This window comes from Anguilla rostrata, chromosome 16 (genome assembly GCF_018555375.3).
Source record: "Anguilla rostrata isolate EN2019 chromosome 16, ASM1855537v3, whole genome shotgun sequence".
NCBI lineage: Eukaryota > Metazoa > Chordata > Actinopteri > Anguilliformes > Anguillidae > Anguilla > Anguilla rostrata.
Window position 1 is genome coordinate 9376845 of NC_057948.1, and position 23408 is coordinate 9400252.

General features: G+C 50.4%; 1 protein-coding gene across 2 annotated transcripts in view; it reads right to left on the minus strand.

The window, feature by feature from the left end:
• The window catches only part of mical2b (microtubule associated monooxygenase, calponin and LIM domain containing 2b), a 103318-nt gene that overhangs the window by 20003 nt on the left and 59907 nt on the right, over nt 1-23408 (minus strand). Inside the window, exons 17-26 of one of the 2 annotated variants that reach the window (XM_064313823.1) lie at nt 20176-20313; nt 19556-19801; nt 18690-18797; nt 16805-16945; nt 15129-15236; nt 14540-14560; nt 13400-13586; nt 12613-12692; nt 11251-11362; nt 165-324 (exon numbers count right to left, since the gene is read on the minus strand). In XM_064313823.1, coding sequence (XP_064169893.1) covers nt 165-324; nt 11251-11362; nt 12613-12692; nt 13400-13586; nt 14540-14560; nt 15129-15236; nt 16805-16945; nt 18690-18797; nt 19556-19801; nt 20176-20313 — 1301 coding nt within the window. The remainder of the gene's footprint in view (nt 1-164; nt 325-11250; nt 11363-12612; nt 12693-13399; nt 13587-14539; nt 14561-15128; nt 15237-16804; nt 16946-18689; nt 18798-19555; nt 19802-20175; nt 20314-23408) is intronic. The other variant, XM_064313824.1, reaches the window with a different exon arrangement.

Consider the following 23408-nt stretch of genomic DNA (forward strand, 5'->3'; position numbering starts at 1 on the left):
TACCGGAACAGGCCTCGTCTCATGTTCTCTTCCCCTTTTAAAAAGTGCCTTCACAGCCACATTTATTTCTCCTCACTTGGTTCTATTTGTAGGTCTGCCTCAGTGCACTAGCGTCCTCCAGGCCTCCAGTGACCCGGTTTCGGACGGACGGAGGTCGCACTTACGCCTGCCGGGCGTCGGACGGGGCGGGGCCCTCCGCGGCCGGCGCCGACCCGCTCTCCTCCGGTAACTCGGCAACCGCGCTGGGGTCCAGCCGGCCGGTCTGCGCGGGTCCACCGCGCATCTCTGGGCTAGTCTGGTTACTGAGGTGCTGGAAGTACCCTCCTGCAAATCCACATCGAGAAACGTCCCATAGACCACAGCGGACAGACCGTATACTGTATCCACCACAGAGCATCAACAGAGTCTAGGTACATCTGCTATACATGTATGGCTACCATAGAGTGTCTACTATACCTACTCACAAAACCTGGGCTGAATATCAATACACAATATCCAACTGTCTCTACTGACCAACGCCGGTGCCTCCCTCTTTTACATTACAGGAGAAATGCGAACTGCAACCAAGTTTCCACATTCAAGGAAGAAGTAGATGAGCACAGACATAAAATAATGTGAAAAAATTTTACTTGTATTCCAAGATATTTAATCTTTTTAAAATTGTTATCAAGCAGAGAGAATGAGTCCAGAGAGCTACGGATGATTAAAACAGCGGGTCCACAAAACGTAATCAACATCTGCAGTTCTTTAATGGAAACATGTACCGCTGACCACCCAGCATACTGCAGCAGAGCCAAGCGGAGGCCAGGCCAGAACAGGCACCCGGAGAGCGAGCCGGGGGGGGGGGGGGCGGGCAGGGACTCGGGGACCCCCGGCCAACTGACGCCCGTCCTGCCCCCGGGAGGAAAACGCCGGGGTGTGGGCCAGGCTCCCGATCGCAGCCGCTAACGCCGCCACTAGCGCCGCGCGCTCGTGGGCGAGACCCCTTCGCCGCTCAGGAGCGCCGAGGAAAACGCGACGGGTTACATCACCGCGAGCACGCCGCAGAGCGAGGCCAGAGCCCCGCGCTGTCGTAACCCCACAGGAAACCGAAGTCCGCGAGAAGCACCACCGCTAGTCACACAAAGGGTAGCTGGTTTTTTTCTGGGGGTAAAAGAACGTTCGCGGATGTTATTCCCAGTTAGCTGCTAATCAACGGCGTGAATTTACACCGCGAACGCAAACAGACCGATGCACTTCCTCTTCAACGGGAACGTTCCTGACGACAGACGCGGCGCAGTTAAAATGAAACCTCGGTTTCAGTTCATAGCTCCAGGTTGAAAGGAGGACAAAGCAGCTGAAATTCAAATCTGAAGTCCCCTCGGAGCGCGTACGCGCGGCGCCGCTAACCCAAGGTCGGGGGGAAACTGCGGCAGGCCTTTTCAATAATTCGCGCAGGCGATGAATGGGTGTATTTTGCGAGCGCTTTCCCAGTAACTTCATTCATTGTGTGAAAGGCCTCCGGCGCTCAGCATTCCTCACGCTCCCCCAGCAGCGCGTTTTCCGTTTCGGTAAGCGCCGGTTCGGCCGCAACCTCGCCGGAAAAAAAAAAAAAAAAACGAGGCTTTGTCCCCTTTTCACGTAGCGATCGCACAAAAAAAAAAAAAAAACGAGACGCAAGAAAAAGCACAACAAATCTGTAACCAAGTGCTATAAACTCAAACTAAGAAACTAATTTTTTTTAAAAAGAAAAGCACAGAAAAGACTTCAGGTGAAATCAGTGACCTTGCTGGCCTCGCCGTCCGAAAGCGAACGGCGCAGACGGCTTCCTAAGTCGGTTCGGCGCTTAGCCGATTCACGGTCTTTGAATCCTAAACAGCGGACGTGAAAAGCTCAGGGCAACCGCATTGTCTGGCATGACCTCCACCGTCAGCCTCAGCACAATTATCAAAGGGAGCGAATGGGGAACGTTGCTAAGCTAACGCCATACAACTCCCTCTCGCCCCCGCCCCCCTCCAATACATTGATCTGAAGAGGAAGTCTAGCCTGCCTACAAGACATCTCAATCAGAAGGACAAATCATTGTCTAAAGTTCAAAATGGCCGAAACTGAGATTCTCTGCTTTCCCAGCCAAGTCCTGTCCCCTGCTGGTCCTGTCACTCACCCTGGATGGCACCAGGGTCACCCCTCTTCATCTGCCAGGAAACGTGGAGTGATACTGGGCAAAAACCTCCCTGCCGGAGAACATCATAGCAGTTTTCCCGGCATGAAGATTCTTCATGTACAACTTCCGGAGAATCTGCCTCTTCCTCACCACCGACTCAACCCTGCTCTTAGTCCAGGACAGGGCTACCCAACCCTGTTCCTGAAGATCTATCGTCCTATTGGTTTCCATTTAAACGCTAATTTGGCACACCTGATTCTACCAATCAGCAGCTCAGAGATATCCATAGCTGCTGAATGAGGTGTTCTTAATGAAGGTTGGAGTGAAGACCTACAGGCCGGCTGGCCTCCAGAAACAGGACTGGGCAGCTGGTCTAGGCACTGATCCTCTCCTCTCTGGACTCCTGCAACTCCCTCCTCGCTGGCCTCCCTTCCTCCTCCCTCAGACCAGAGCAGCTCATCCAAAGCAATGCTGCATCACTACTCACCTACGTCCTCCCCAGAGTCAGACAGGTCACTCCCTTCCTCCACCAGCCACCTATTTCAGCCTGCATCAAATTCAACACCTCAGTGCTAGCCTATCGGGCGGGTTAAGGGACAGCTTCACTAAATCTTCAAAAGATCATCAGACCCTACATGCCCATCAGACTTCACTGCTCTATTACCACTGGGCGATTGGCACCTCTTCCCCACTGCATACTTGTGCTTCTAGGTCACATCGCCTGTCTGTTCTGGCCCCTCGGTGGTGGAATGAGCTTCCCACTGCAGTCGGAACTGCAGAAACCCTGGCCATCTTCCAATGTAGACTGAAGACCTATTCAGATTGCAACATCACTCCCCTGACTCTCTTCAGATATCATTTCTTTTTCCCTTTCTTTCTCTGGATTTCCTTTTGGGTAATGTCATAGGTACAGCTGTGTAACGACATGCTTATATCTTGTCATAACTTCTTTTGTCACAATACAAATTGGTGTTAGGCTACCATTACATGCATTTATTGCAAATGGGCCTCTGTGCCTTCTGGGTAACATCACACTTGCAAACCTGAGAGTAACACCGGAAATTTTTTAAAGAAAAAAAAACTGTGGATAAAAAGTAGTTTAAAGTAAGAAAAAAGGCCAAAAACTTGGAGCTAGTAAGACAGCCTAATAAAATATTGCTTTCATGTGTCCATACTCTATAAAATACACCCAAAGGAGGGTGTACTGTAACAGAAGGAAGACAAGTACACAGGCAGGTTTTTCATTGGCTTAAAAAATGACTCACCAATGGAGACGGGCAGTTTCGGTAGTGTTAACACCCAGTAAAATTTAAATGCAATCTGTGTTCTGGGAGTGAAAAGAAGCTTCTGGAACATCACACAGGGTTACCATGCACAACAGTATTAATAGAATTGGAGGGTCCTGCAAACCCTATAGGATGTGTTAATTGAAACCATGTAACCTGTATTACCTTTCAAAACACCTGTGTACTTGTCACTCCTGCCAATTATTTATAACAAATGAACAATTGATAAACATTGAAGTTTACCATTTTCACTTTGGACTACTGTCTAATGTGCTATTGTTGCAACAAAAGGCCAATAAAATGAATTGATTTCCAGTTATCACATACACTGATAAATGGGTAATCATATTTTCAACAAAAGGTATGCAATATTAAGAATATTGACAGCTAATCAATAGATATCTCTGAACGACAGTATTGCAAACAGCCACATTGAGAAATAGCAAGAACTGTTTCTCCATCTGCACCCTCCGGAGTGCTTTCTAACGCGCAGCGGCGGCGAGTTAAAAGGCTCTTTGAACCCTGTTTGCTTTCAATGTGGATTTGGAACGGGCACATTTCGGGGGGCGTTGGGGTGGGGTGCCCCGCGCGTAAATGTTATTCCGCCCCACTCCCTCGCCCGCTGGAAGCAGCTGTGATAACAGTCGGCAGCGGCGGACGGGGCAGATATCCCCCCCCCCAGGGCCCCCCGAGGATGTTCCCCCCAGCCTGTCGGGACCGCACTGCCGGGAAACAATCTCTTTTTGAGGGGGGGGGAGGGGGGGGCTATTTTTTAAAAAATCCGTTCCTCGTAATGAGGGGCAGACGCCTCGGGAAGCACGGGGGGCATCGACAGGCGCGGCGCAGGAAACCGCAGTACCGCCGTACGCCCGGTGATGAAGCTGGCGGGCGACCCGCCGTCTGCCCTTCATAAGGCCGCCGCTCACTTCCTGCTGGGCTCTGCTCTGCCCTTCATAAGGCCGCGGGGCTCACTTCCTGTCGGGCTCTGGTCTGCGCTTCATAAGGCCGCGGGGCTCACTTCCTGTCGGGCTCTGGTCTGCGCTTCATAAGGCCGCCGCTCACTTCCTGTCGGGCTCTGGTCTGCGCTTCATAAGGCCGCGGGGCTCACTTCCTGTCGGGCTCTGGTCTGCGCTTCATAAGGCCGCCGCTCACTTCCTGTCGGGCTCTGGTCTGCGCTTCATAAGGCCGCGGGGCTCACTTCCTGTCGGGCTCTGGTCTGCGCTTCATAAGGCCGCGGGGCTCACTTCCTGTCGGGCTCTGGTCTGCGCTTCATAAGGCCGCGGGGCTCACTTCCTGTCGGGCTCTGGTCTGCGCTTCATAAGGCCGCCGCTCACTTCCTGTCGGGCTCTGGTCTGCGCTTCATAAGGCCGCGGGGCTCACTTCCTGTCGGGCTCTGGTCTGCGCTTCATAAGGCCGCCGCTCACTTCCTGTCGGGCTCTGGTCTGCGCTTCATAAGGCCGCCGCTCACTTCCTGTCGGGCTCTGGTCTGCGCTTCATAAGGCCGCGGGGCTCACTTCCTGTTGGGCTCTGGTCTGCCCTTCATAAGGCCGCGGGGCTCACTTCCTGTCGGGCTCTGCTCTGCCATCCCAAAAACAACACGGCCTACTTCAACACCGTAGGGTTTAGGGATATTCAATTGGTGGCCCGGGAGCCAAATATGGCGTCAGAGACCTCAGCTCTTGACCCCTTTGATAATTTAAAAAGAAGAAATAAACGATGTTCTTCAGACACATCGAAAAATCACGACTGTGTCCAGCACAGCAATACCACCCACTAAAGACAGAATAACACACATTAGCTGGGTATTTAAGAATGCATCTACTTTGCCAATGTCTAAATTTCAGTGTTTCTATTGCATGCAGCATTTTATAAGAATCTGGCCCCAAGGAATAAGTAGTTGAGGGGAATTTTTTTTTTTAGGTATTTAGCAGGCTGAACCCTGTGCTAGAGGCTCCCCTGCTGCACCCTGGGAAATGAAGTCCCCTCTCGTCTGCAGTGAGACCAGGAGTTGGAGGCCAGTGCAAAATGCCACGTGGGCCACTCACAGTCAGCATGCTCAGTCTCTAGTCCTGAGCGTAAAACAGTGAGCCAAAACATGCGCATACAAATACAGCTTACAGATATACAGACAGCATGAGTCAATAACCTATGAAAAATGTATATCACTCTTTCACCTCATCTCCACCTTCTGTCTGTACTGTAAAATTTTGACTGTGGCACGTACACAAGACCTACCTGAGAGTTTTGCTGCAGATATTAACCTGACATCTGGCCGTATCAGGCTCGGTTACAACTACAAACCTTCACACCCTTTGCACAGGGGTCATGCCGTCGATCCAAGGCTTTTGTAATGCTGCAGTAATGTTTCGCCTCACCGCACCTCATTTAATGTGGAGGACAGGACAGCGCAGCGCTGGGGTGAAGGGTGAAGAATCACAGAGAGACAGGAAAGGCCCCACGCCCCACACCAGGAAGTACCTTTCCTCTGCATGGTCAGTGAGTCACTGGACGGAAAGGCTTTGGCTGAGAACCTGCTGCATTGGGTCTGCTGACGCGTTCGAGCGGCAAGCAACGTGCACGCGGCGGGCGCCTTCGTTTGAGAACGCAGGTTTAACCTTCGAGGATCGAAACACCGCACTCCTTCTTCCAGGATCCCAAAAAACACATTGAAAGAGTGAACCTGCCTCCCTTGCTTCAGGAGAGAAGAATCGCTTTGCATTCTCAAGGGGGGTGGGGGATGGGGGAGTGTGCTTTAACTGCGGGAGTGCAGCCGTGTGACGGTAACCAGGTCTTGGGTGATTTCATGACCGTTAAATGAACGAGGCGCCGACAGAACCGGCCTGCGGAGAGAGACTTGGCTGGCGAGACCTTCTGAGGGCCTTATCTGGCACGAGCCACACTCAAAGAGGGGAAAACAGGCCTTCGGGCGGCGTGACCTCATCCCCAAAAAAATGCATTCTGACCTCAGATGTCCGCAGAGACTTAAGGCCACAATGATGATTGGGTGAGTCACCACAGCACAGTAGAACAAACTCAAAACTTTGAGGGGAAGGGGGGGGGGGGAATTAGGTGAGTGTTTAAGAGGGTCTGTGAGCTCAGAGAGAGGACAGAGGGCCAGTCTCAGAGGGGGTCTAACAGAACCTACTCCAATCAGAGAAGGGGTGCGAGAGTCACTGAGGAACACCAATGGGTGGGTTCAGAGGACATGAAGGAAAGGGCAGGGCAGAGTAGGAGAGGATCTAAGAGACCTAGTGGGAGGGATCAGTCTGAGAGGGTCTAACCTGGGACGTGGTACGGTAGGGGGTCAGTATGGGAGGGGGTCTAATGGACTTGCGGGGTTGGGTCAGTATGTGGGAGGGACCAGCAAACCCAAGAAGGGTCAGGGGACAGGCCTTATTTGACATCACGTTAAACACACTCTGAGGCTGTCAGTGTGGCAGAGCTAATGTTTCCAGACAAATTAAGAGGCAAGGGGCATATGCTTGGCATGTAATGTAAGACCGGTTTTGCCATTCTGGGTTAGTGCAAAACTTTAAATGTTTGTTATCAACAAAATATTTAAAAGCTGTTAGAAATGAGCGGCTGTAGTGTTGTGTACCATTATCGTGTTCATTTTATTTTTTCAGGTTTAGGTTTTGATAGTTTAAGTGTTAAAAAGAACTTGTTAATAAATCTACCAACACAAACAACTGAAGCACGTAGAGAGGAAATTTACTAGCAACACTCAGGGATTTGTATTCTGTTTATTGAGTTATTTCTGTGTTATTTGACCTTCATCATTCAAGTACATTTTTAACCCTTAAAAAAGCTTTGGGTCTTGAATTTGTTAAAGTAGTAATAAAAAGAGGAAACAAGTGCGTAAAGTATTCAATCAATTTATTTTTTTTAAATGTACATCTTTAAATATTATAAATAAAGCAAAACAGGTCATCAACGTGGGTTTTACTGTGCAAAATACAGGATTGTGAGTGAGTTCTCATAAAAACAGCTTCAAATTTACAGGACAAAAAAAAAAAAAAAATGGGACTGAATTTGTAAAAACTGTGCAAAATTAGGATCTTCAGAGGAACGACCCCAAATTTGCTTTAGGAAGAACAAGAGAGAGCTCTTGCGTGGCTTTCTGAAAGGGGAGCAGCTTCTGAAACAGAGAACGACGGAGAAGGACATACAAAGAGACACGGGAGAGAAGGAAGGAGGTTATTTTCAGATGGGTCCATGAAAGCTCTGTAGGGTAAACGTAGGCGCAGATGTTCCATCTTCGAGCGTGCGAGTTAGGACGACGGGAAAGCGAACGTTTCTGTTAGTAAAAGCGCGTGCGGGACTGAAGACGGCATCGAAACACGGCCCACGACGAAGATATACGGAATCGCTTTCACGATGCAGTCTCTCGTGCCGCTTTTCAATCCCACATTAGGGGACCGTGGTAAAATAAAGGCACCGTTGTGTTAGGCGTCGCTCGCGAATGACATACACAAGACCCATGCAGCGTTCTCGACACAAACGAAAATGTTAATAAGTGATTAATAGCCAAATGCCACCGTTGCAAAACGATGCACGTGACCATGCAGACGTTCACCTTCGTGCAGTCAAGACTCAGCCAATCAGAGATTGCAGCATTGGAAACACGACTCAGCCAATCGGAAGTTGCAGCATTGGAAACATGACTCAGCCAATCAGAGGTTGCAGCATTGGAAACTGGCTATGAGTGAATTTGAACAGAAAAGAATGGAAAATGGAAAAAGATGGAAGGGAATAAACAAATAATTGAGAGAGCCTTAGTTGTGTTAAAGCAGACACTCCACATGAAAAAAGATGAAAGGAAACTGCTGTAATGACAACAGAAATGGTCCAAACCCATTTTTGGACAAGAGAAAATAAAAATTTGAAAATTAAATTTTTTTTTTTTAGCATTTTAAATGCTTCCCCCTTGTCCCGACTTTAGAACCAATCACATTCCTCAGCGCTTGCTGACGCTACCTCTGCCGTCGCTACCCCCCCCCCCCCCGAACTAGAACCCTGTCCTTTAACAGGAGAATCTAACTTCTAACCATTCACACAATTCGTAACCGCCACTTGCATAGTGTATCATTCGCATAGAATCGTTTCGTGAACTACACGTGTGACACGTTAAACAAGCGTTGTCAAAGTAAACCCTCAGCATGGAAATATGATAAAACACTTCTTTGTATTGATTTCAACAAAACACAGTTTCACCTGTATGTGCCTCCCACAGCCTGATATAAAAAAAGTAATGTCGATATACAGTGTTTAAGTTTTTAATCAGAACAAGAGTCCCGTCCGCTCTGCTTTATGGCAGCCTGCCATGGTCATGACAGAAGCCACGAAGACAAGAAGCCAGACCTCATTCTTGTGTCAAAAATAGGATTGAACGAAAGAACTTGGCAAAATTCTTTGGTTGAAAAATACAGTATTCACAGACTGCATGTACAGTCCATTTGGTGATCATAAATAAACAATGATTGGCCAGATAAGGGCCATATAATGGATTCTGTCCATTCTGTAATGAATTCTGTCCATTCTGTAATGAATTCTGTCCATTCTGTAAACAATTCTGTCCATTTTGTAATCAATTCTGTAATGAATTTCATTGTATCTATTGAATTTGTGTCTGGATGCACCAGAATGTATTCTTGAGGCAAAAACTGTGACTACCAATAATTCCTTAGTAAGAATTACTCTAAATTTTGATTATATGAGCCGATTTTTAAGAGCAAGACAACATTTTAGAACGACTACCTGTACACAGCAAGCATGTGATGCTGATGTTTTTACTTTACGGATCAATGTTGCCGCCAAGCACATATAGGCCAAGTGCACGCCAAGTGCACTAATGTAGACTATAAGCTAAGGGCATATCAGCAGGACACGTCTTACCGGTTCAGGCTATGACGCTGTACAAACAGAGTTCTCAGAACTATAGGTTGCTGTTGGTCTCAATATTGGTTTACTGAAATTCCAAGCAGGAGTCTCGTGTCAAGGATATACCAGCTGCTACCAAGATCCACAGCTAATTGTAATATAACAGATACGGAATGATGTCATCGCTGTTTTATTCAAGCGCTAAACTGTTCAATAATTTCTTATTACTGTAAACCCAGAAAAAAATGCAATGTTTAACAACTCAGTTGAAATACTAATTGCTTTAACAATTAGTCCTCATCCTTAAAGGAAGAGAAAATACAGCAATAAATGTTGTCCTCCATCGTGAACATCCAGTGTACAGGTAAACACAATTCAATCTAACCTTGCATGAGGAGATGACTGTTAATGACACTGTCTTTCTTTAAATTTAACATTCAATGTAAAAAAACAAAAACAAAACAACTATTCTCTTAACCCTTAATTTCTTACACTGTCCACTACAGTCGACTGACTGTAGTAATACTGAAAATAATAAAGCAACGCAGTGATGTGTGGTACAAGCTACCGTACAGCAATTCTAACCTAAGAACACTTTAAGAATAAATGAAAAAAAAAAAAACCCAGCAAAACTTCTATAGCGACTCAAAGGTAAAATGAGTGGCGCATCATGACAGATTTAAAATAATTTAAAAAAAACAGAAGCAAAAAAAAAAAACATAAAAATTAAACAAAGTACGTTTTATGAAATCGTACTCAGGATCTGCTTGTTTAAAAGGCGAAAAAGCAACAATTAAAAAAAAAAACATGCCTGTGCTTCTCAAAGGAGAATGGCTTGTAAAATAAGAATAAAACTGTTTTGGCGTTTCCATTGCACACAATTTATAGGCAGACGAGACTGTGTGTGACAGGCTGAGGGAAGGAACAGGGCCTGGTTTACCCTCTGCGGCCGCTGCACTCCCACACTCCCCTGTCGCACCTGGCAGGCGAACACTGCTCCACTAATTAAAGTGCTTTCAGTGAGTCTTTTTTTTTTTTTGGTTACTTTAAAGTTTTTGGAAAAAATGATTGTAACCCGAGCAAAAACGCGAGATTAACAAGAAATTAGGCCGGAGCACGAGAAGAACCATCTGTGCAAATGCTCAGCGCTACAGCAAAAAATAAAAAATAAAAAATAAAATAAAAATAAAAATCAGACAGGCTTGTTTGCATTGGATGCTTGGCAGCAATCATAACAAGTTTGCAAATGCTGTGAACCACCGTCTGACTACGTGCATGACCTTTTGAGAAGTTAAAAAAAAAAGCATGCGTTTCTCTTTTCAAGAGAGGTCATCAAAGTGGGTTATTTCAGTGCTTGCAAATGATTATCATAATCCCAAAGCCAAAGGAATTCCGTTTGTTCGCCGTCCAACAAAAGGTCCTTTGAACAATGAGACACTAACAAGGCCTGTTCATACAATTCAATTTTAAAATCCGACACAAGCAAAGCAATGGGTTCATAGCTACGTAACTTTTGAATGTGTAAACTTGAGCCTCAACTGAAAAAAGCACCCTAGCACGGGGTCATACAGTGAATTTAACGAGCGCGCGCCACAGGGATGCTGAATCGCGCCCCACCCCCCCCCCCCCAGTTTCGGGTTCTTTAGGAGAACCCGGCGCCCAGGTTCTCCTCCGCCCACAGCCGCAGCTGGCGGAGGGAGGGCGGGCCGGCCTCGGCGCACATCTGGCCAAGGACCTCGTGCATGGCGGCGAGCAGGGGCAGGCCCAGGCTGGCCAGCTCGTACAGGAAGGCGTAGTCGTCGGCGCGGTCCCCCAGGTGGCGGCCGGCGGCCCGGGCCAGGCCCCGCGCCCAGCGGGAGAGGCGGCGGGGCGCGTCGCAGGCCACCCGCGCGGCGCGCAGCGGCCAGAGCAGGCTCCTCCTGAGGAAGGAAGTCACGGTACCTGGGGGCTGGCTCCGCAGGCTGCCCGCGGCCGAGCAGGCGCTGCCGCCGCCGCCGCCGCTGTCGGGGGAAGACGTACGGGAGCTGTCCGTCGTTACCGCTCCCTGGGCCTCCTGAGCGAGAGACAGAGCAAACACACGCGGGCATAACTCCCTTCTTTCATGCCACTCATGATACATGTACCTCCATTCCAGCACTTACTGAACTTTGTATTATTGTCCTGATGCTGTAGCTTGTAATGCCCCCTAGTTTGACTTAGCATAGGTTAGGTCAGAGAGTGATGTTCGCTGTCTGAACTGGACGTAATGTGTTCATGGCTATGAATAACTGTACAAAAGGAGTATTGTACCTCATCGGACCTGTGTTTTGTAGTTGTTCCAATGAACTTTGGTATGCACTTTTGTACGTTGCTTTGGATAAAAGCGTCTGCCAATTAAACGTCATGTAATGTAATAAATCTGGCCATCTATAATTAAGCCCCATAACAGTCCATTCCTATTAACTGATCCGAACTGTACACTAAGTAAGACCCTTCATTTTCCCATCAAAGACAATTATAACATAAATTATATATAAATTAGTTATAATATACAAATACATTTATTATGTATAGATATAAGTATTATACAATATAAATGATTAAATATAAATATTAAATGATAAAATATAAATTATTCTGAATTTATTTCCTTAATTACGTACTTATGACACTGAACCGTAAGCAGTCAGAGTATTTTTTAATCGCCTGTCACTGTCAGGACGATGAAGGGATTTCACAGGTCAGAAAGCCGGATCACCCATTTATGCAGCTACGCGCGGCGCCTATTATTACGCTGTGGGCTGAGAACCGCTCGTCTGACGCGAGGAGAATGGAGACCGCAGGTTATTCACGGCATCAAATATCAATGAGGAACCTGCGTGGGTCTCTGCACTCAAATCGCGAGCTCTTCCTCCATCGCGTATTCTTTATTGGATATTACTTTATTGTTGCTTAGTGTGCGACACCTCGGAAAGGGACTTCTTAATGGCTCGAAGTGAAGAAATGAAGAAATGAATAATGAATAAAATGCATGGAGATAAAGCTTGCCCTTGAGGTGCAGGAGTGGAGTATCTTTTTTTTATGCGCACCCTTTCTTTGCGCACTAATGTCTTACCCAGGAAACATTAAAAAGCCAATTGTGAGGAAATCTGAGGAGGTGAAGATGGTTCAATCTCTGTTTGATACTATTCCCAATTCATATCACTGAACTCGTTTCATTTATCTCTGCATTATTTTGCAATCGAATTTGACTTGAACCTAAAGACGACGTGAATGGCATGGTAAAACGGCACATTGTGTGTTGTGTTAAATGTCATTCGTTACCTTCTGTGGGTCTACTGTCCGCCTCTTGTACCTGATGCTCGTCTTCCGTTGAGCGAAGTGAAGCTTACAGTAAAACTTGCCTGCCGGCACAAAGGCATTCGTCAGATTAAGCACACGGCAAGAGGAGGACTAAGACTTCTGCTTTCTGTACCGTTCAAAGTCTGTCACAACAGCATCAGAGAGCAGCGTACACGAACACACACACACGCGCACGTGTACACACGCACGCACACACATACAAACAAACACACACAGACACAAACACACACGCGCACACTCACAGACACACACACACGCACGCACACATGCACACACGTACACATGTACACATGCACACACACAAACACAAACACACACGCACACACACACAAACGCAGGCACGCACACACATACAAACAAACACACACAGACACAAACACACACGCGCACACTCACACAGACACAAACACACGCGCACACTCACAGACACGCACGCACACACGTACACATGTACACATGCACACACACAAACACAAACACACACACACACACACAAACACACACACACACACACACACACGCAGGCACGCACACACAGGCACGCACACACACAAACACACACAGGCACGCACGCACACGCACAGGTTAAACCCACCGGGTTCGAAGCACAGTAGAGCAACTGTGCGCACATCCAACCAGTCAGGTTACCAGCGGGGCACATTCGCTCACAACAAACTCCATTCGTTTACGGGGGGACGTTGGGGAGGAGGGAGGGGGGGGGGGTGTTTTGCGCGGGGGCGGGGCCTACCCTGCTCGGAGTCGAAGGCGTGGCCGCCCAGCCGCAGCGTGGCGCTGCAGGCGTGGCAGCGGAAGCACTCGCGGTGGAAGAAGCGGCCCTCCGCGCTCAGGCGCTCCATCACGTACACGCGCTTGCCGCAGAAGTGGCAGGTGTCGCTGCCGCCCAGGGTCTGGGGGAACTCCCTCCGCAAGGAGCCCTGCGAGGAAGAGCGAGAGGGCGCCGATGAAGAGTCCGGCCGCCAGGCGTCGCCGCGCTTCGAGGACACGGGCCGCAGCCGTGCTGAGGGGGACTCGCCGAGCGCACCGCCCCCCCCCACCTCCCCAAGCACGAGCGGGCCCTCGCGCGCACCAGGTACTGGGATGAGGTAATGATGACCTCACAACGGCGCGGTGGAAATTTCACAGAAAGAGCAGAGAGCCGAACGCGGATAGGAACGGCGGCGGCTAATGAACCATTACGGCGCTTTGCGGGGGGGGGGGGGGCCCGTGAATGAGGTGCGATCAGCAGGCCCGCCATTTTGAGCGCCTGAAAGCCATTCCGAAATGACTGCAGCCATTAGCTTTTATTATTCGGGGATTGAAGCCATTTTTTTTCCCCCAGCCGATGCCCTCGTCCAGAGCAAATCGCACAATGCGCAGTTTAGCACTGTGCGCTTCTGGAGCCTGCTGCTATAATAAAAACCCGCTAAGGAAAATAATAATCTTGACACAGGGCAGAATGACAGCACCGCACCACCCGCGAGGTCAGGAGGACTCCAGCACCTCCGCGCTGCGCTCCGCTCCCATTGGCTCCCGGACTGGTGGGAGGGGACACACAGCTGGGGAAGAGCTGCCCCCCCCCCGCCCAAGCTGAAAACTGCCAAGCTGGTAAATACACAGCTCAATGACATGCTGACCGCACACACAGATACACACACACACACACACATATACACAATGAGGTGCAAACTCGAGCTTCGAAACAGCCGGGATTGATCCAGAGCCAAAGCGAGCAGCTTCGTCGCCACGCATTACACAGGCGATCAATGCAAGGCATCTACAGTTTTTTCGTTGCCAATTGTACTGCTTCCAAACAGCCCCAGAGGTCTTGGGTACAGGTACTGTACGCTATGTTTTCCAGGCCGGGGGGGGGGGGGGTGGAGCTTCTCACCGTTCGCGGAGACGGCTTCTCCTGCAGGGGGGGGAGACAAACGGCACCCGCGTGACGATACCGCCATCACCCGGCTCCCGCCTCAGGTCTCCCCAAACATGGAGGGGCTTTTGTTCTTCGCAACAAGCTGCGTCAGACCGCGGGTCCCGCGCTCCCACAACACGCCGCTGAACGCGGTCCTCTGTTCTAGCTCGAAACGGGACGCAACGAACGTAACCTCCGGGCTTGGCTGGGACCGAATCTCCAAATGAGCTTACCCACGAGATCACAGCGCCAATGGGAATTTGAGATTGCGTAAGGACATAGACTGGTAAATGCATACATGGTTGTGCTGCTTACATGGTTATACTACTGTAGTTTGGGATACAGGACCACAATACCCATAAGGACACAGACACAGGACATGTGTGTCATGTGTACTGTATGCAGTATGTGCTTATGGGAATTGTGGTCCAGTTGAGGTTAAGCGCAGAAGGGTACAACAGTAGTCCTCAACTGGGACTTCACCCCATTCCCGGAGAGTTGCAAGCCCAGTTCCCCAACTGTTATGCTGCAATGCGGGCGACCATGCGTTGCGGGGGCTGCTTACCGGTGAGGTAGGCGAACAGGCGGCTTTGGGCCTGTGATCATTCTCATAGAGGGTGACTAGGGTTTCGGCCATTGCCCCTATGACCAATGACACCTTCCCCACAGTTCTCTGACCGCCGATGGCAAAGGAGGGAGAAAAGGAAAGGGAAAAACAGAGAGAGAGAGAGAGAGAAAGTGAGAGGAGGAACAGGAAACAGTTACCGGCTCTCGAAGGCAGGCTAGTCGAGGCAAGCGGGGTTAAAGGGCAAGAGATCTAAGGAAGGACAGCATTCCGCACCGAGACGCGCAACGCGGGGCAGGACTCTTCCCTAATGCGCGTCTGCAGGACCCCGCGCTCCCTCTCACGGCCCTGAGCCCATCCCCACGGCAGCCGGAGAGCCTCTTTCCTTTCGCCAAGGAGCCGAGACTGACTTGGCTCCCTCTCTTTTTGAAGAAGGCGCTTCTCAAAACAAGCAAACGGGGCGGGGGAGCGCCCTGTCCAAACAAGACGGGGTTCAGGCTCGAACATCTGTTTGCAAAAAGCGAAGGAATGCTCTCTCGACGCTGCGGCTAGTCGAGCTGCCCGGGTGTCTCCTGGACGTAGCCCCTCTCCGCTGACCAAGCGCTCCTCCCACATCCGCTGCTAACAGAAGCCCAGAGGAGGATGAGGAGGAGCAGCCTGTCCCACACACAGCGCGAAAGCACAAACAAAGAGTTTGATTGAGAAGCATCGTGCTAGGCTAGCGCTCCTAGCGCAGAAGGCTCTGACCGACCAAGAACAACATCTGACTCCCGCGCGCGAGGTGAGCTCCGCTCGTTCCTTGCGAGCTCGAGTCGAAAAACGGCCGCGCCTCTCAAAGCGAGCGAAGAATGCCCGAGGGCGCAGACGGAGCGACGCGTTCAGGCCGCGTTCCGCTGGTAACACAGCGCCTGTTTGGAGGAGGTCAAAGCGCTTTCGCCACGCTTTTGAGAGACCGGATACGGTGTAGCAACCAGAAAATGTGCAAAATGCAAGACAAACACAATCACGGCTCGCATTCATAATACAAACGAGTTTCGTCTACAGCAAGCCTTCGACTGTTATTTATGGATAACACAAAATGCCCACCTGGCTAAGCAGTCTAACGTAAAGCGGCACTTTCTATACCAACTAAAATAATATGTTAGATGGTCTAAATACATAACGCCCAATTTAATTCCAAGTTTAAAAAAACTGGCCTCACCAGATTTCAGTAGAGACCAGGAGAGGAGCGTTCTGTCTAACGGTCGACCATAGCGTACGCCGAAGCATGTGCAATTACAAACTATAATTACAACGCACGGTTTCCTGCCCATTCCAGAAATCAGAGCGCATTGACAGGATGCTTTTATAAACAGCGGTGGGCTGGGCCACAGGAGCATCCCACAACCCCTCAAACGACTCTTCTTCTCTCCCGTGAAGTTTCTTATCTGCCGCTTCAGTCTCATTAGTGGGCGTTTATCCAATGGCGGCGAAGAGGAGGAAAAAAACGTTAGCGAGATAAAACGCCGAAGGGAAATGGAGAGACGCAATCACATCAGAGCACGTTTCCCCCGGAGGGGCCTTCCAAATTAGCGAGGCGTGTGCTTCCGGCTCCATGCAACGGTCGCGTTCGGGCTCGTTCCGTTCGGCAAGGCCCCGGCCGGGAGGCGGGACCGGGGAGCCGGTCCGGGTTTTACCTGCTGCTGGCACTGAGGAGACGGGGCGGAGTCGGGAGGCGGGAAACAGGAAGCAGCAGAAGAGGATTCTGGGGGACGCGGCGGCGAGGCGACTTTGGGCCTGGCGGCGTGGGGGCCAGGAGCGGGGGCGGGGGGGGCGGTCTGAACGGGGACAGGGAAGACGCACGTTGGCGGCGTTCAGGGAACGGTCCCGATGGGGACGGTCAGGGGCAAGGAGGGGAGGAAATTAGGAGCAGGCCATGCGTCGGCATGCTGAGTCGGAGGATTAGCGGCAAACCCGCGGGAGCGCCATCGATCTGCATGCAGTAGCCCTCCGCGGCGCTCGCCCGGTTTGCCACCCTCGCAAACAATTCATTATGCGGAGAGAGAGAGGGAGATCGCGTGCGCGCCCGGCGTGGAAATAAAAATCGCTTGCTCGGTAAAACAGCAACGCGACTAACGGACGCAGCCCTAATTAGTCTTAGTTCTGTTTGAAAAGAAGAAGTGCCTGCCAAATTCCTCCAACAAACAAACTGCCCTTGTGTGTCTTTCGGCGCTAGGTTTGTGTATAATTTAGACCCGCGAAATGAGTAAACACAGCGGAAAAAAAAGGCACCAAATTATTCCCCGGGGGAACCGGCTCAGTTTGTTTCCACTTGACACCTAGCTGGACGGCCGTCGCCCCGGGACACCGCGGAACATTCCGTCAGCGATCCCTGCTGCGCTGCGGCCAAATCCCGACCGCTGTCTTCGCCGAGCAGCGGCTGAAACTGCATCAACAAGCCCACAGGCCTTTGGGGGGGGGGGAGACAAGCCGCTCCACAGACATCCGAATATACAGCACCAGCGCAGCCCTTTCCCACTGCCGAAATGGGCCGGATCAGATTTCGGGTGTTTTATGGGGGGGGTGATCTGATTACCAGTGTTGACCCACGGGTCAGACCGCTGGCGTGACACGACCATGTCAGCTGTGCGGTGGGGCTGAGTAGCTATTTCAGTGCTACTAGCACGAACTCAGGGGAGAGAAAAAAAAAAGAAATGAAAAAAATGAGGCAATAAACAGGCGATAAACGAGGCGCAGGTGACGACAACGGAAAATAAACAGCAGCGGGAGGAGGAGGCGATGCGGGGTCTGCGTTTTTTTTACTTTTGGGGAAAAAGTGCAGCCTTTGGACTGCGGAACGAGCCTGTGCGGCCGTCTCTCTCTCTCCGAGGCCGACGTTCCGCGTGACATCACGCACCGCTCCTCAGATTGCGGGTCACGTGACCGACGTGAGGTCAGGCTGCGACTGGCCAATAGGACACGGCTTCAGCTTGGGCTAACCAGGGTCCGGGTCTAAAGTGGAAAAGGACCGTTACAGAACACCCCTGTCCCTGGCAAATCGGAAAAACCGCCTGGGGCAGGGGGAAAAAAAAAAAAGCCCTGTAATTGTCTCCTCGTCTGGAGACCGAAACGCGTAACGGAAAAGCAATTCAGTTTAACGATTTCTGATTACGTGTTCACGTTTAATAATTCTGTCAAAAGCAGGCCGAGCACCTCGCTAAAAATGGCAAAACACTGTGCCCATTCATGCCTTAAAAGGGAATCTAGCAGGCAAGTGCTGGCAAAAAAAAAAAAAACTCCATTTTTAGCTTTGTATGTTTATTGTGAGTAGGGGGTAATGATGCACTCATCCCAGCTAACACATACCGTAATATTTTCATGCCTGTGACGAGGGAGTCGCGTTGCTCCAACGTTGCGGGGACGTTAAGACAACGTTTCGGGTTAAACCGGGATGACGGCTAACGGTTAATGAGAGGATGCGGGACGGGTGCTGTGAAGGGGCCGAACGAGCAGCACACACGGACACGCGCCCCCGTGCACGCTCACGGGGCGGGGCGGGGCGGGGCGGGGTCAGATAGTCACCTGGGCCGGGAGGGTCTCGCAGCCCGAGAACAGGGCGCGGAGGTGAAGCGCCTTCTCCCTTATGCTCTTCTGGCGGAACTCTCGAGCGTTCTGGGTCTGCGCTTTCTTCTGCAGGGTCGGCACGGGCAAGGGGGACAGAGCGGCAGAGCGTCGGCACGGCGGCGGCACTGGGAGAGAGTTCCGCCTCACCTCGGAAGCGGCCTCCGCCGGGCCGATCGGTGTTAAGCACAGACGCCGTCAGGCCGTTTACTGACCATTAAATCAGGGCTCAATTTTCCTCAGTAAAACAATGCTGTTTTTCTCTTGTGTTTTTCTCCCCCTCAGGTATGGAGGGCACTGCCAGCATTGTAAGGCTGGGTCTGTTTCACACACTGATAGAGGCCATGGCCATGATGCATTATGGGAAAAATAAAGAGAGCCCGAAGCTTTGGGCCCTAACAGAGGTATTTATAAAGAAGGCCAGACATCTCCAGCCACTGTGAGCCTTTTATATGATATTGATGGTTAATATGAGTGCACAAAGGGTCATACAGCCATTTAATATGTCTAATTTAAATTAGACTCACTGTGTGACTGAGTTATTCACTAATTAATGCTTTTTATTTTACTGTCCATTTAACACATAAAGAAATTTTTTTAATTAGACACTGTATATAATTAGTGAAACATTGACACTCAGTTTCTTGAACTGCAACTGTTAACTAAACCTAAACCCAGAAATAAAGAGAACAGTGAGGTTTCAAAATGTGGCCACAATCATAAGTGCAATACACATGGAACAAGAAGGAAGGAGAAAGGAAAGAAGGACAGGAGGGAAAAGACAAAGGGAGAGAGAAGGAAAGGAAGACAGGGGGAGGGGCGATCACCTGGCTGATCTTCTCGTCCAGCCGATGGAGCCGCTGTGCCATCCCCGACACGGCCAGCACCGTGGAGCAGCACGACGCCGGGGATTGTGGGTAATCTGCGGGGGCCGCACTGTCGGGCAGTGGCGGCGGCGGCGGCGGCGGCAGCGCGCGCGTTTGATTGGCCTGCTTGGGTCTGCTGGGAATGTGCAGTGGGCGGGGCGGGGGCGGAGCCAAGAGGCCCGGAGCGTAACTGGACCCGACGTACGACTGAAACCGGAAACACACGCGTAAGGGGGGCGGGGCGAGGCTGGGCCGTGATTGGTGGAGGGGGAGCTTTGAGGTATGTGTCTAAGGTGAGATTTGGAGTGAAGATTTTGAGGGTGGGGGGGGTGGGGGGTTAGGGGTTGATTCTGGGGGTGAAATGCATCTGTGAGCACCAGGAAAGGGGGCATCTTTAGTTCAGCATCTGGAGCTGCAGTTAAACCTGATTTACAGGCACTTTTTATGGGGGTGTATCTATTTTCAGGATATTCAGTGTCTATTTTCACATAGGGGCTTCCCCCCCCCTCGCCTCATTGGAGGGGGTCTGTGAGGTTTGGGCCTGGGCGTGTGCCAGCTGGGCTGGGGCGGCCTGCCCGTACCTGCCTCTTGGGCGGGGGCGGGGGCGGAGGTGGGGCAGGGGGAGGGGCCTGGTCCTTGGGGCGGGCGAAGCGGGGGTTCTCGCTCACGTCGAGCGGGGGGGGGCCCGGCGGCTTGGCGTCGCCCGCGTCCGGCTCGGGCTTTTGAGGATTTCCGGGCGGCCGGGCAGGAGAGAGAGAAGGAAGAAAAGCGTTAGAAGAAAGGAGAGAGGGAAGAAGGCAGAAAGGTAAGAAACAAAATAGCCAGGTGGCCAGGGGCCAGACTTGAAACATCACCGCAAACCTGGAAGCCACTGTTCGTTTCCCCACCATGCCACTTCCTGTACTGCGATGCCCTCTCTACATGTAACCCTCTACGCTCTGTTTCCTGTCTGAAGTGGAAAATCACACGAGGGTGGTGGACTGTCTACTCTCCTTGTAAATAAATGAATAAATAAATAAATACATTTTTATAAAAAAGCAATGCACAGCAATTTAAAATGCCGGCCTTGATGCACACTACGCCACTAAAGTGGACCCTTTCCAAAAGCTCCATGGTTTCCAGCAGTACTTTTTGAGCTTGTGAAATTTCAGGGCTCTGGGCCGGACCGTGCGGAGCAGGGAAAGGGGGTTTGCTGGATCCTGTGCCCACATACACGGGTCACAAAGGAAAGCAAGAAACAAAATGGCCGCCCAGTCACTATCAGACCAACACACCACCACAAGCTTGGGGCCATTTCACGAATAGAAACACAAAAATATACCATAAGAGGAGGCCAATTTCACTCATCTAAGCTTGTCGTTTACCGGCTATCTAAAGAGCTTCCACAAACACATCCAGCCTGGGGGGCATTCAGGATTACGATAAAACTGCTTTGTATCTTTTCCCATTTTATCTGCTGTCCCCTGCTACCTGCCACTCCAGGCCCAAATGCAAACCCAGCACAAGCTCTTCGCAGGAGCGTGAGCCGTGTCCACACCAGGAGGCCTGCGGGCGGACGCCGTCGGCCTCCTCCAGGAGACAGAGCGATGACACGCCCGCCGTCCCCATGCCGACCGCGGCGCAGGGCGGAGGCGGGCGTGCGGCAGAGAAACGGGATTCGCGTCCAGGTTCTGTGCGGGGCCGCGGTGACGTGCAGCGGTTGGGCAACCGTGTGTGTGGAAATGGGGTGGGGTGGGGGGGGGGATCTAACATTTCACAACACTAGTCCCCTTTTAGGTATAGGGAAGTGAGAAGTTCTACAGTTTATGTGTGCAAAAGTCGCTTCATTGACGTTGGCTTTTCCCCTAGCAGGTGCCAGCCAGTCTGTCTGTGGATGTGCCCTTACAGACGAGGGAACCGCACACAGGCTGGCCGCACCCTGCCTCTCCCGCACTTAGACACTCAACTCCCGAGTACGCCGGACGCTGAGGTTTCAGACACATCACCTGTGATCTGCAGACCAACGGGATGAGCTACGATTAGCAGAAAATCCACAGTGAGACCATCCTAAGAAACCAGTGCTAATGTTAGAAGCCTGAGCGTACAGTGTGCATCGGTACAAACAGCCCAAACCGGCTATGCTTCACCTGTACAACAGTGCAATAAAAAGAATCAAAAGGTGCTACAGTGTCACTGTGAGTATTAAGCGGATGCTGCCCATAAATGCATTGGTTCAACATCACACGCCACTGAAAGTCTTTACGGTAAAATAATCACTCACAGCATGATCTTAGCACTCAAGCACCACTGATGTCCATTAAAAGCAACGTACACAAAGACTTTGTGGTGCAGTCTATGAGGAAGCAGACTCCCTACCCACATCCAAAACCACACCGCAAAAACCTAAAAATAAGTGAGTCTCATATTTAGACTCATACTTAGATTTGCCAACGAAGTAAGAAAATTTCACAGGTCAAGCAAAATTTCACGCTCGAGAGAGAAAAAAAGATTTGAAGTCTCATTACAAGACTAAAACCCTCATTACAGACTTTGTTTGTTTTTTTTTTGTTGCAGGGCACCTGCGTAGCAGGGTGTTCATTTCCCCACCATGCCACTTCCTGTATTGCGACGCCCTCTGCGCTCCGTTTCCTGTCTGAATCCGGTGAAAAAGCACACGAGAAGGGTGGACTTCCCACACTCTCCTTCTAAAAATAATGATAAAAAAAGCGACGCGCAGCAATTTAAAATGGCGGCCTCGACGCACACTACCCTACCAAAATGGACCCTTTCCGACGGCTCTACCGCAGCCTCCAGCGGCTCTTTGGGAGCTTGTGAACTTTCAGGGCCTCCGGGCCGGACCGTGCGGAGCAGGGGAAAGGGGGTTTTGCTGGACGCAGTGCCCACACACACGGGTCACAATGGGACGCATTCAGCCAGGATTACAGGCCTCACCTCTCTGGAGGGCTGGGTCTGTGCCCACCCTCACGAGGAGGGAGAGGCCACAGAGTCAAAACCCCTGGCCGTCTGTTACAGGGTAGAGTATGCCAACATTAATATCCTAAATATCACAGAGTCAAAACCCCTGGCCGTCTGTTACAGGGTAGAGTATGCCAACATTAATATCCTAATTATCACAGAGTCAAAACCCCTGGCTGTCTTTTACAGGGTAGAGTATGCCAACATTAATATTCTAAATATCACAGAGTCAAAACCCCTGGCCGTCTTTTACAGGGTAGAGTATGCCAACATTAATATCCTAATTATCACAGAGTCAAAACCCCTGGCCGTCTTTTACAGGGTAGAGTATGCCAACATTAATATCCTAAATATCACAGAGTCAAAACCCCTGGCCGTCTTTTACAGGGTAGAGTATGCCAACATTAATATCCTAATTATCACAGAGTCAAAACCCCTGGCCGTCTTTTACAGGGTAGAGTATGCCAACATTAATATCCTAATTATCACAGAGTCAAAACCCCTGGCCGTCTTTTACAGGGTAGAGTATGCCAACATTAATATCCCAATTATCACAGAGTCAAAACCCCTGGCCGTCTTTTACAGGGTAGAGTATGCCAACATTAATATTCTAAATATCACAGAGTCAAAACCCCTGGCCGTCTGTTACAGGGTAGAGTATGCCAACATTAATATCCTAAATATCACAGAGTCAAAACCCCTGGCCGTCTGTTACAGGGTAGAGTATGCCAACATTAATATCCTAAATATCACAGAGTCAAAACCCCTGGCCGTCTGTTACAGGGTAGAGTATGCCAACATTAATATCCTAAATATCACAGACGGAGCCCTCCTACAGAGCCACTTCTCAATAATAATA